This window comes from Centropristis striata, chromosome 18 (assembly GCF_030273125.1).
Source record: "Centropristis striata isolate RG_2023a ecotype Rhode Island chromosome 18, C.striata_1.0, whole genome shotgun sequence".
NCBI lineage: Eukaryota > Metazoa > Chordata > Actinopteri > Perciformes > Serranidae > Centropristis > Centropristis striata.
Window position 1 is genome coordinate 28,734,694 of NC_081534.1, and position 14,002 is coordinate 28,748,695.

At 38.2% G+C, this 14,002-nt stretch overlaps 1 protein-coding gene across 1 annotated transcript in view; it reads left to right on the plus strand.

Annotated features, from left to right (window-relative positions):
* afdna (afadin, adherens junction formation factor a) overlaps positions 1 to 13,626 on the plus strand; it is a 150,544-nt gene extending 136,918 nt beyond the window's left edge. Inside the window, 4 exon segments of the mRNA XM_059356425.1 lie at positions 4,087 to 4,257; positions 4,259 to 4,634; positions 11,605 to 11,689; positions 12,326 to 13,626. Coding sequence (XP_059212408.1) covers positions 4,087 to 4,257; positions 4,259 to 4,634; positions 11,605 to 11,689; positions 12,326 to 12,476 — 783 coding nt within the window. The 3' untranslated portion in view covers positions 12,477 to 13,626.
* The last annotated feature ends 376 nt before the right edge of the window (positions 13,627 to 14,002 follow it).

Consider the following 14,002-nt stretch of genomic DNA (forward strand, 5'->3'; position numbering starts at 1 on the left):
GAGACTTAATTAAGTTTAAAAAGTTAATTAAAGTTAACGATTACAGGATGTTTAGGATGTTTTGTTTTGATACGTATCATAAGACTATTAGTTTTTATTTCTTCTTGTAGCTTTAAAATCTCCTTCCTTGATAAGTTTCCTCTTTGTCTGAGACGAAAAGAATCGAATAGAATAGAAGAATAGAATATAATAGCCTTTATTTATTGTCATGTATATATATAATAAGAGTGCAACTCCTATTGGTGCATAAAACAATTAAGAACAATACAAAAACAACTTAAGGACAATAAAGGTATAAAAGGTAGAAATATCACAAACAAAATTAACCGACACTCCAGAGCTTAATTTGCTTTAGTAGAAGTATTTTATTCTTGTGTTTTTGCTTTGACATTTTGGGTTATTAAGTGCAGAATTAATTGCCAACAAATGTAATTTAAACCATTTAAAAAACTAAATCTATAACAGTAAAGTATGCAACAAATAGAGCGATCCTGAAACTCCCCAAAGCCACCCGAATATATTATAATGACTTGATTTGTGTTTTTTAACACCTTGTTATTAGACTACATGTTCCTATGTGAGTTATAAAGTAGAATTATCTTAATTTTGACAGTATTATGTACTTTGTGAGGTTTTAAATGGCCAGTAGTCTGATCTGGTGTCCACCCACCCATCTCTGTCTCTGTCTGTGTAAAATCAAACATATTCAGTGTTTTTTTATCATTGTGTCGCGTCCACTGACTTCACCATGATGTCATTATTCTGGTGCATTTGTCCCGTGAGCTGTCGACCACCGATCACACCACCGGCCGTTTAAAAACCTCAGAAACATCATTAAAAATTATTTTTTTTATTCACGTTAAGCTCTAATATGACTGATTTCATGACTTATGTAGGATATAAGATATTTAAGTTACTGTGTCTTTAAGAGAAGATTGTTTCTAAGATATTATAACTGTTAATCATGCCTTATGTAGGATATAAGATATTAAAGTTACTGTGTCTTTAAGAGAAGATTGTTTCTAAGATATTATAACTGTTAATCATGCCTTATGTAGGATATAAGATATTTAAGTTACTGTGCCTTTAAGAGATTGTTTCTAAGATGTTATAACTGTTAATCTGATACTGTTTGTTTATCGTTAAAATGTCCAATTGCATGTCCTCATCTCGTGCACCCCCCACCCTCTGTGACGTGTTGCCGTGTCATGTTATGTGCTCCCACCCACCTCAAGCATGGGACTCCCATCTCGTTGTTGTTGTTGTTGTTGTTATTATTGTGGTTGTTGTTGTCGGTGTGTGTCAGGAAGTTCAGTTATTTCAGTTGTTATTTTTTGGGGCGGGGAAAGCAGTTATGATTTTGTGAGTTTTTTATTTGATTTTGATTTTTTTTGTTACCATCTCCATCCATGTTTAGGGAATGCCGCCCACCCTCTCCACCCACTTTCCCCCTCAAACACACCACACCCTTTATATTCAGCTCATCCCCACACACACACACACACACACACACACACACACAAATCTATACCCACCAAACCCATGTGCCTCATTCCCGCCCTCAGCCATCCATACTGTACATATTCAGAAAACCCAGCCATCCACTCATTGAAAAAAAAAAAAAAAAAAACAACCCACACACCCACTAATCCCTCCCAGTTTCTTCAGATTCCAACTGGGCTGATTCAACCATCAAAAGCAGCTCGGATACATCCACTAGAGGTTATGATTTGGAGGAAAATCTCCATGAAACGGACCCCAAAAAAACAAGATAATCTGACATCAGAGGCATGGAGATTGAGCACATGTGACCCGGAGCAGCTGGTCGAGCTCCAAACCCAGAAATCTAAACACATTCCTGCAGCAGTAGATTCATGTGTAACATCACAGGCCGGTGGAGACAGGGTGGGCTCGAATCACACACAAAAAAACACACACACACAAGCCACAAACCATATATATATATATATATAAACTGAGGATGCACATATGGACACATAGTTTGTGCACACATGCATCCACTCCTGCAGCGCTGAGGGAAAGGGGAGATGGTGGTAGACAGGGTGGTCCAGAAACAGATCGGGGGGTTTTTAAGGTAGTTTGGGCCAGTTAGGAAAGTTTCTCCTTCCAGTATCCTGTCAGATTATCGGAGTAGATTTATGGTTTTGATGATTGACAACTCTACGATACATTTGGGAAAGAAGTATTGGATTTTCTCAGGGATAGGGTTAGAAGTCTTTTTTTTGTGTTTACAGAAGATGGAAAGTGTAGCAGCTGCAGTCCTGTTAAGTCCAACTCAGGGGCAACATTCATAAAACGGTTGATGGATTTATTCTGAATGAGACAGGTTTTTTACAGTCTTTAAGGAGGCTGAAATAAGATGCAAACAGGAGCAGAAAAGTCAAATAAATCAAACATTTATAAACTCTTCATGGATTTATTTTGAAGCGTTGAAATACAGATTTTTGCTGGTATAACATTCTTTTATGAGGCTGAAATAAGAAGCAAACCAGAGCAAAAAAGTCAAATAAATCATCAAAATCATAAAAAACTATTAATGGATTTATTTATTGTGAATCGTAATAATAATCAGAAATCAATTGATGATGGCCTGGTCACAAACTTTCTCAAATTACAGCTAAACAGTCACTTAAATGTGTTTATAAAAACATTTAAGGTAAGAAATAGGCAACACAGTCACAGAATCTTGATTCATATTTGATCTCACTAGTTTAACAGTTGATCTGAGTTTTGTGAGTTGCACTAGACATCATTCATCCTATCAAATCCGCCTAAAATGGGATAAATAGTTGCTAATTTTTGAGGGAAATTTCTTCTACTAACACATTGAGAATTGCTAATTCTCTGCAAAAAAATACAGATCCAAAATCCTTTACGACATGCAGCATGGAAAGAAGGCCAGCGCAAATAAAACACAAGCCTCGGCAGAGTTAACTGACATTTTACAGACCAAATGATTTATCGCTAAATAAATCAGCAGACTGGATAATTATTTTCATAAATTGTAAAAAGAAACATTAAGTAAGAGTTAAGAGTAAAAACAGCTGCTTTTGTAATACTGGAAGATGAACTATTTTCCCAAAAAGCTCTTTCAAACCTCCATAAAACCAACATTTAAGTTGGAGACGTTTTTTAAAATAGAAGATATTTTCCACGGTAAAATAAGTTTATATTATAGTATATTTCTGCTTTAAGTCAATGCTGAAGATGGAATCTGATCAGTTTTATGAATGAGGCCCCTGATGAAGACTTGTTAGGTGGACTTGGTGTTTGTCCTGGACCAGATCTTTGTTAGTGCTGCAGGTGTTTTCAGGCCTAGAAGCATCTGGACTGGCAGACAGATGTGTTTTTAGACTAGCTGAGTATCCAGGTGGTGTTGTAGAACCTGATAATGTAATAATTTCCAGACAATGCAATAAAAATCTGCACCTTAGTCCATTGAAAATGTAATAAAACCTGATAATGTAATAACTTCCCGATAATGTAATAAAGTGCATTTCCTAATAATGTAATACACTTTTTACCAATAATGTAATAAAGTATAACACCAAGCACCTTTAGATTTCAAGAAGCCGCTGAATGCATTGATGTGTCGTCATGGATACCTCGTTTGTGAAAAACGGATGAACGGGTCAAAAGTGAATAAACATTCAACTTTGACCTGTTGGTGGCGCTAGAGCTCTTGAGCTAGAGTTGATACACAGTATCACCACTTGAACCAAGTAATGGGTGGTCTGCTGTTAAATTATTACAATATTGGGGAATTATTACATTATCAGGACTTGTGAAATGAAGGCTAACCTGATAATGTAATAACCTCCCATTAATGTTATACTTTATTACATTATTGGTAAAAAAAAAAAAAGAGTATTATGGTACATTATTGGGAAATGCACTTTATTACATTATCGGGAAGTTATTACATTATCAGGTTTTATTACATTTCAAGTGCAGATTTTTATTACATTATCGGGGAGTTATGACATCATCAGGTTCTAAAGGTGTCCATTGCTGAGGTGAGAGCCAATGGGAGAGGAGCTTACTAACAGGTTGTCCCTCCCTTAGAGGAGACAGGAGGAGGAGTACTACACTCGCCTGGAGGCCGAGCGGCGCCGGCAGCACGAGGAGGCGGAGAGAAAGCTGCTGACGCCAGACGAGCCGGCCGGTCTGTATCGGCCCCCGCTGCCCCGGGATTACCAACCCCCCGCCCCCCACAACCCTACTAACACCCCCCCGCCCCCCCCCACAGAGAAACACCTCCTACCTCAAAACCCAGGTCGCCTCCCCCGACACGCTCTACACCGCCAAGTTCGTCTCCTACGCGGGCGACGAGGATGACGAGGAGGAAGCCACCAAAGCAGGCAGTGGCGGCGGCGGCACTCAATCAGGTCAGGTGAAGCTGTCGGCGACCCGGAAGTCGTACGGCGACCTCCCGGCCTCCGCCTCGCCCAATCACAGCAGGCCTCAGCCGCCGCCCACTGCGCGCAAGCCCCGCCCTCTTTCCGACGGCATCTTCCTGTCTGGCTCGTTCCAGCCGCCAGTCCACAACTCCAACAGTACAGGCCCCCCCCTTCCTGCCAAACCCAGCTCCGTGCCCCCGGGAGGCTTTAAAGGTAGAGGCCAAAGATGGCGGAGCGAGGAGTCCGGCTCGCCGCGGCCACGCCCTCCGCACCTCCCGCACCTCCCTCTCATTCACTCATCTCTTCATTTACTCTCATAGCGTAGCTCTTTATTTTTAGAGAGGTGTTTTACCTTTTTTTCATTCTCCACCGTCTACTTTTTTTCCCTCTTTTACGTGTTTGTCCAAATTTTTTTTGTCGTCAAATCATCACTTTATGTTCGTTATTTTATATATATATATATGTTGAAATTTCCCTCCCTCTCTTCTAGGAAAATTTTTTGTGTTTGTTTGTTTGAACACCTCTTCCTGTTTCCCGTTTCAGTAATTTTTTTGGTGACGCTTTATATTAAGGTCCTTGTAATAACCATTAATTAACAAGTAATAAGGCATTGTTCTCGCTTTAGATCCCTTTAGCTGCAAAAAGCATAGTTAACTGTTAACAAGTGCATAGTTAACTTATGATAGATGAGCAATAAAGTATATTTTAATATCGATAAGCAAACAAAATAAGATTAATAAAGGCATGGCAAAGACACAATGGGTGGGTCATGGGTGTTTGTAATGCTATTATGAAGAATTATAAGATACTCATGAGGCTTTTATTAATGTTCTTTTTATAAATCTCTTATAACCTGCTATTTGCTGTATTATAATGCCATTATTAACACTTATATAGGCTTATAAACACACAGTAATGTTAATAAGCATCTTGTAAGGACATACAAGGGCCTTATTACTTGTTAATTAATGGTTATTACAAGGACCTTAATATGAAGCGTTACCATTTTTTTTCCCGCCCTCCAATCAAACCCCCCCCCTCCCCCTCGATCAGCACTAGCGAACAGAAAAAGCAATCGATAATCACGCCACCACTTTTTGCTGCAGATTGAGACCCATCAGAGCCAATCATAGTACTGTTGGTGTTGTCGCTCGCCGCCTCCTTTGTGTCTGGTTTGTCGCTGCTTTTGGGACCCGAGGGGGCGTGGCCAGCCCTCGGTCTGCCCGCCCCCTTCCTGCCCCGTGGCTCTGCTTAGCGGTGTTGGCTTTAAAGGGAAGGAGACACACCATTGGCTTCACACAACCCATCAATCACCCGATTAAACCAGCTGTCATCCCATCAACACGCCAAAAACACACACACACACACACGGCAGCAGCAGTGTGTCGAGTGAACGTTCTCCTCTTTGTCTGTGGTTGATTTTCAATAACTTGTTGAGATTTAAAACCTCTTTTTTTCCGAGAGTGACCTGGCCAAGACCGCAGCACTAAACGTCAATCATCCTATCAAACCCCTAAACCTAATATGGGATAAATAGTTGGTCATTTGTGAGAGAAATTCCTTCTTCTGTTATGAATCAAAACTCTTTACGACATGCAGCAGGAAGAGAAGACCAAAAAATGAACAAAATTACCAAAAAAAGACACAAAATGGCTAAAAAAAGACACAAATTGACCACAAAAGACACAAATTGCACCGAGATAATCACAATGTATTATATTATTTTTTTTATTTTTTATGATTCAACTTTTATTGAGTTTTTACATTTTTTACAAGACCAAACTAACGACCAATTAAGAAAACTGCAGAATTAAGATACACAATCATATCATAATAAAACATAAAAGTAAAAACAATAAAATAAAATAAAAAAAAGTACATAAGAAGTCCAAGATGGGTGAAATTAATCCATGCTCAATATGTTAAACTGTCTTAACAGGAGACATATATTATTTTATCATTAAAATAACATATAAACAGCTGGAATGGCTGCTTGCTAAATATAGTACTGCCTGTCCAACATCTGCATTAAAACTTTAAAAACAACACAGAAAAGCACAAAAAGTCACACATGTAAACAACAATATATTAAGTCCAGAAAAAAACTATCGTGTCCATTTTAATATATTGAATGATAAGCCGATAAAGTAATTATCGTGACAGGTTCAACCCCCCCAGAGTTACAAGATGTTTCAATTTCAATCGTTCTAGGTAGAAGGGGCAGAAAATGTAAAAGAACATTTGTTTTTTTAACAAACTGCGCCTCCTAGTGGCCGTCATCATCACAGCAAGCTTTTAAAAAAGGTCACAGATCCCTCCAAAAAACATAGTCGTGGAAAAAAATGATTTTACCACCCTTGACAAATATAATGATAACAACAAACAATTAAGAGCTGATATCTTGACATTTTCCATGGTTTTCTTCATAATGATTTTGGTTATTATCAAGAAAACCCTATTTTTAGTTGTACGAGACATTAAAATTAACAAGAAATTGAAGAAAACAATGTTGGTCTAATGTATTTTCCCCATGACTGTAGAAATAAAATAAAAATAGAGACAGAATAAAAATATGAAATAATATTTAAAATATTTCAGATACAGCTAATCTACAATTCTCAATATACTCAAAGGATGGAATTTCTTATTACAATTTCTGCACTAGATTTTAAATTAACTTAGCATAACCATATTGATAAAGAAATAAGCACAAAATACATAAAGATAATTAGATTTTTCTTATAATAACCAAACTAATTATAAAGAAAACCATGTTAAGTGTCTAGATATCAGCTCTTAAATTAAACTCTTATCAGCTATTTTTCTTGTTCATTATATTTATCCAAACAAATGTACCTTTAGTTGTACCAGCCATTAAAATGAACAAGAAATAGAAGAAAACAAGGGTCTGATAATTTTTTCCATGACTGTATTTATCGTGTGGTCAAAAGAAGTATTTCTTAACATAGTTGAAATATTAAACAGCTGTTTTTCTTGGTTTTAACATTGTTGAAATGTTTTGTCAAGATATGTATCGTTGCTTGGAAAGTGACTGTAGAGAGGTCAGCCTGCAGTCAGCTGGCAGCGCTGCAGAATAGTTTCACTCCCAAAATTATCCCTCAGACACTTACTGTGTTATTCTTATATTTCCTTTTTGTGCTTCAGGTATGTGCCAAAAACATATTTAAAGACAGAGAAATAGAGTACATAACGCTCCCGTGAACATATGTTTATTTTACCACTGAGGTAATAGAACAAATATATGTTCATGGGAGCGTTATCTAAAGTTTGGACTCTATTTATGTTGAGCTTAAGTTTTATTAGAGTTTTGTTTAACTAATAAGGACTTTACCTAGTCCAAAGATAAATCTAAGGATGATTAACAGCAGTAACAGTAGTATCAGCTTTGTGTTTTTGAGTTTTTTAAATGTAGAAATGGCCCTAAATCTTTCTAAATGTGTCTCTAGTATAAAAAACTTTAGAGTATCAAAAGCCTGGCATCAAATGTCAGCTCAGATTCCTGATTAAAGTTGTTAAAATAACAAACACATTTTGCACATTTTCAACTGGTCGTTTTCAGCAAAACTTTCAAACGGGTGCTTCTGTTAAGACAACATTTATACTATAATAATATTAATAATAATCTTATGTATATAGCACCTTTTAGAAACAGCAGCTTACAAAGTGGTCCAACAGAGAGAAATTAATCACACAGAGAATGGTGCCATAAGGCTAAAAACAACTCTTACATTAAATTACCAAAAAAAACACAAAATTATTAAGACACAAAACAACCCAAAAAAGTCACAAAATGACCAAAAAAGACACAAAATGACAGAAAAAAACTAAATTACTTAAAAAAAACACACAAAATGACCCAAAAAAGACGCAAAATTACCATAAAAAAAACACAAAATTACCACACAAAAAAAGACACAAGATTATTTTTAAAAAGACACAAAATTACCAAAAAAGATACAAAATTACCCAGAAAAGAGACAAAATGACCAAAAAAGATACAAAATGACAGAAAACAAACTAAATTACTTTAAAAAGATTGCATCAGTTTGAACACCCACAGACAAACGGAGCTTTTGAATGCAGCACAGTGTGAACGCCATCACCACCTGAGGTCCAGGAAACAGCTTCCTGCCCCTTCAAAATAAACCCCCCCCCCCCTGCTACTTATTGATGACTAAAACACCTCCAGGACCTCATGGAGGGAAAAACGGTGTTGCATTTTCACTCGAATCAGAAAATAAATCATCCCACTAATGTCCCTCCCCCACCCTCTCACCTACCCACCCACCCACCCCACCCTCAGAAATAAAATCTGCATGCCTCACCCTCCTCCTCACAGCACACACACACCCACACACACATCATAAACACACACACACACACACTGCACTCTGGCTGCCAGCAGCTCACCCAGTAACCGGCTTGATGTCTTTTGCTTTTTCCTGCCTGTGCGTAGCTTCCACCAGGCTGCCGACTTTTATTTATTCTTTACATTTATGTCTCTGCTTTTCCCCACTTTGCCTGTTTCTGTCTGTTTATAATCTGCCTTCCCAAATAACTTGACTCCCTCTGCGTGTGTGCTTTGTTTGTCCGCCTGTTTCGGCTCTGTCAGCTGATCCGGCTCGTCCCTTTTCTCATCTCGCCTGTCGAGTCTGTGTGTGTCTCTGCTGTCTAACGCTGCTGCTTTACTAAACCCTGACTACAACTCCCACAGGGCATTGCGGCAGGTTCAGGTGACCCAACGGCACCTGAGTCTCTGGCTTCCCTGACAATATATGAATCTACAAAAAATGTATTTGAATGAGTGTTATCAGCTGGCAGCTCCAAAAGAGAAAAAAAAGCTCCGACTCCGATATTTCTGTAATCAGAACTTCTTTTTAAAAAACCACAAGAGAAGCAAAACAAGCTTCAGAAGGTGCACAAACTGGTTGAAGAACACATTCAGATCCTCCCCAGAGACGCACGGTAGAACAAAAACTGCAGAAAAACAAAAACAATGAGATTTTTTTCGACTCCTCTGGCCTCCAGGAGTCAAAGAAAAACATTCACAACCTTTAAGAATCCGTGAAAAGCCAGCGGATGACTTTTAAGTGAATCTGGAGATATTTTTTTTTGTTGCCAGAAGTATAATTTTCCATCTCTTTTGGCTCCACAGAGGAATGTTACTGGCCTTGAACGAGGATTGTTTCTCTGTGGTTACTTTGTTCTCTGCCAGTTTGTGTTTATGTGGTTTTGGGGCTGAAGTGGGACCCGGCTTGATCCCGTCCCAAACTACACTTCAGATCTCTCTCTCGGTTTTCGCGTTAAAACATCCAAAGGAAAAGGAGCTGAGGAGCTGCCAGCTGGATGAATCCATCTGGGTTCACACCCTGTCACTGTGTCTGCAGCCTGCCTCCACTGCCTCTCAAACACAGGAGCTGCAGGCTTTTACACTCAAAGTTGTGTTTTATGGAACGCAACCAAAGTAAAGTTGAGATGTTTAAAGTCTCGGGTCCATACCTGCAGGCTTTTAACCCTTTGATGCACAACATGGGTCTAAAATGACCCGCATTCATTCCCCATGTTATTTAATGCTGCTGTGTGTTTCTGTGCTCTATCTTCTGATATCAACGTATTTTATGGTATTTATGATTGAATTCCAAATATTATTTAAATATCTTGTTTTTGATAACAACAGATCATTATTTCCATTTTGCCTCTCATACTTAATGAAGAAAAAAAGTTTTTGTATTATTACATGGCTAACTACTTGGCTAGGTAGCTTGCTAAGCTAACTACTCAGCCAAGAAGTTAGCTAAGTAGTTAGCTTAGCAAGCTACTAAGCTAAATACTTAGCCAAGAAGTTAGCTTAGTAGTTAGCTTAGCAAGCTACTAAGCTAACTACTCAGCCAAGAAGTTAGCTAAGTAGTTAGCTTAGCAAGATACTAAGCTAAATACTTAGCCAAGAAGTTAGCTTAGTAGTTAGCTTAGCAAGCTACTAAGCTAACTACTCAGCCAAGAAGTTAGCTAAGTAGTTTGCTTAACAAGCTACTAAGCTAACTACTCAGACAAGAAGTTAGCTTAGTAGTTAGCTTAGCAAGCTAGTCAGCCAAGAAGTTAGCTAAGTAATTAGCTTAGCAAGCTACTTAGCTAAAAAATGGAAATGGGTAATTTTTGACCCATGTTGTGCTTTAGAAGAGTAGTGACACAAAAAGGGATTTTATTAAAAAATGAATAAAGGAAAACATAAAATTAGGATGTATGATGAAAAACAAACTATTTGAGGAAAACCTGGAGTACTGAATGATGAAAATAATTTATTGCAAAGATATAGAACATAAAAACTCAGTCGGGTCACTTTAGACCCATGTTGTGCATCAAAGGGTAAAAATAATTAGCACAATAATAGAGAATAACTCTACTTCACTGTGTGGACACAGAGACACCTGAGCCAACTGATTAATGTCTCCTTTGGAGGTCGAAGGTCGGGGTCACCCTCTGCAGGCTTTTACTGAGCCCAGGATGTCATTTATCTAAACACAAGCTTTTTTATTCACATCGTGGCTGAATTTTGAGGCTAAATATCTGGAGTTCATACATGTTTTAAATCCAACTGAAACACACACATGAATTCAAGGGATTTATGAGTTTAATATTGGTACTGGACTGTATCTCACTGTAGATGATTCAGGACAAACTGTTTGACGGTGACCTCGTCCTTTAGATCCCCCGACACTTCCACAGACCATTTTTGCTGCTTTGGAATGGCCCTTTAACAGCTTTTTCTCTTTTCTCGGCTCTCGCTGCTCTAGTTAACTGAGATCTGACTGTTTTTTTGCCTTTTAATGCTTCTCCAGAACCCGTTTCCTCTCTTCCTTCCTTCCTTCCTTCCTTCTGCTCAGGCTGGTCTGTGGGAAATGAAGTGATGTCCACTGGAGAAGCTGCTGGTTATTTGGCCTCCAGGGTCTCTGATGAAATAATCGATACTGTTACGGAGAATTAAACAGAGTTTTCTGTCTGATTAAAATGCACAAATGCTTGTAATTCCTTGCGAGCGGTAGCAGAGACCTTGAGAGGCGTCAGCCAGCAGCTTCTGTCTCAGATGTTTTCAGATATTAATAACTGTAACATGAACGATGCTGACTCTTCTCTCTCTGATCTGTGACTCCTGAACCCCGGACAGGATTTAACTCGTACACTGGAAACTCAGCAGGAGTTGTAGGATCGGGAGAAGTCTACAACGACCCGCGAGACAAATGGACGAAGAGGTGAGACACTTTTTTTCTGCCTTCAGATTCGAAGAACTGCTTCATAAGTTGGTCAGCATTTTGTTTGCAGCAAAACAATGAACACAAGATGAGTCGTAATCTTTTCGTGGATTGCTTAAAACGGCTAAAACTTGCATTTTTACTATGGTTTTGCTAAATCTTACTGTTTATTGCCTTTTTTATCACACAAGTGTCTGAGTTCCTTTTAAAGTGCTATACAAAAGAATGTATTATTATTATAATGGATGGATAAACAGAGAATCTGAAGGAACCTTTTTGTTTTGTCGCATGTTGTTGCGTTAATTATTTAAAGTCTTTATTATAATTCAGTGTTATCACTTATTTTAAAAAGGACTACTCAGGGGAGTAAAAACTAGAGTATTTCCCTCTGAAATGTAGTGGAATAGAGGCAGAAAGTACCTCAAATTTGTACTTAAGTATATAACTTGAGTAAATATACATGTTTACCCTAATGAACCTACTGTCTGTCTCTCTCTCTCTCTGACTCTCTCTGTCTCTCTCTCTCTGTCTGTCTTTCTCTCTGTCTCTCTGTCTGTCTCTCTGTCTGTCTGCCTGTCTGTCTGTCTGTCTGTCTCTCTCTCTCTGTGTCTGTCTGTCTGTCTCTCTGTGTTTCAGTCAGGAGCAGGAGAACTCTATCCCCGGTAATCCAGAGAGTCTGACCTTTAAGGAGCGCCAGCGTCTCTTCTCTCAGGGGAAGGAGGTTTCCAACAAGGTGAAGGCTTCCCGTAAGCTGATGGAGCTGGAGAACGAGCTCAACACCAAGTAGTCGCCCCGAGCCTCCCGCCTCCCAGCGCCACCTTAACGCCTCCCAGCGCCACCTTAACGCCGCCCCACCCACCCACGCTAACGTTAAGGTGCTCCTGGGACTCAAACAACCGGGTGGAGAGAGAGCCGGCGCTCGCTTCCCCGACCACTGACCGTCTGCTCCTGTTTGTCCTGTTTTCCCCCCTTTTTTATTTTTTATTCTAATCATTGAATAACTGGACCATTCACCTTTTTTTTTTTTTTTTTTTTTTGACGTAGCTATATCGTTGCAATAGGAGAGACATTTATGGCTTAAAATTCTTCTTCCCCTCGTTAAGGTCTGTCAAAGATATATAATGATAAAGCACTGTAAAAAAGTTTTAATTGTATCTAGTGAGAATTTGAGAATCACACGACAAAGGGGGATATATTTTTGTTTATAAAAAATGGTTCTTGGGGCGAGGGGGTGGAGAAAGGTTTATTCTCATTTTAATTTTTTTTTTAAATAGCTCACTGAAATATGAACAATTTTACGGTGTTATTTTAATGCTCTTTTTCTGCATCATGTTGGTTTCACACTTTTAATTGCCAGCAGAAATGCCCACGGTTGAGCTCCAGACCAATCTTTATTTCCTTGTTTTTTAAAAATTAAAATTCTCAGTGAGTGGAAACACTGTTATTTCATTCCGTAGCAAGAAAGCATGGGATCTTTTTTTTTTTTTTTTTTGTGATGTTTTAGATAAACTCTGAAAGATTCTCCAGAGGAGGATCGTACAGTCCGGAGAAGGATCTTTAAGTGCACAACATTACTGTAAATATTTGGGTCCACAACTGTCTCACTCTTTTACTACTGTAGAAACCTGCCAGGCTACTAAAAACTGCAACACTAATGTGATTTAACAGCGTTTTGGTGACAGAAAAACCCAACAGGAAGTACTGCTAAAACTGGACTGTCTCCCCACGAAGTAAAATTTTTTAAATGTTTTTCCCCCAATCGGAGGTAAACTCTAATTTTATTTTATTTTAAATCTAATAGTCATTCTTTTGCAGAGTTGTGTGAGATTAATTTGATTGATTGTACCCTAAATTCAATCCAGAAAAACGATTTCTTTCACTCACAATGTGATTCATGTTGGTTTTCACAATAATAATAATAAAAAAAAGAAAAGGAATTACTCTTTTAAGTCCTTGTTTGCTTTACAGATATTTATTTCAAACCTTGTGGAAAAACATACTTGCACAAAACACTTGTTTTTAATATTAACTATGTATCTGCAAAACTGTTTTTTGACAAGTGGATTACATTTGGGACCTCTCGTACTGTGGTAATAATCTGTGTTTTTCTGCTCTAGAGACAGAAAAGTGTTCTGTTTTTACACCAGCTGTAGTTCGGGGAGATCCAAATTCTTTTTATTTTAGGACTGGAGTCAAGGTGACAGAATTGTGATTGTACAAATATATATATATATATATATATATATATATATATATATATATATATACACACACACACACACACAGTTACCATAAACACTTTCACCAACACTG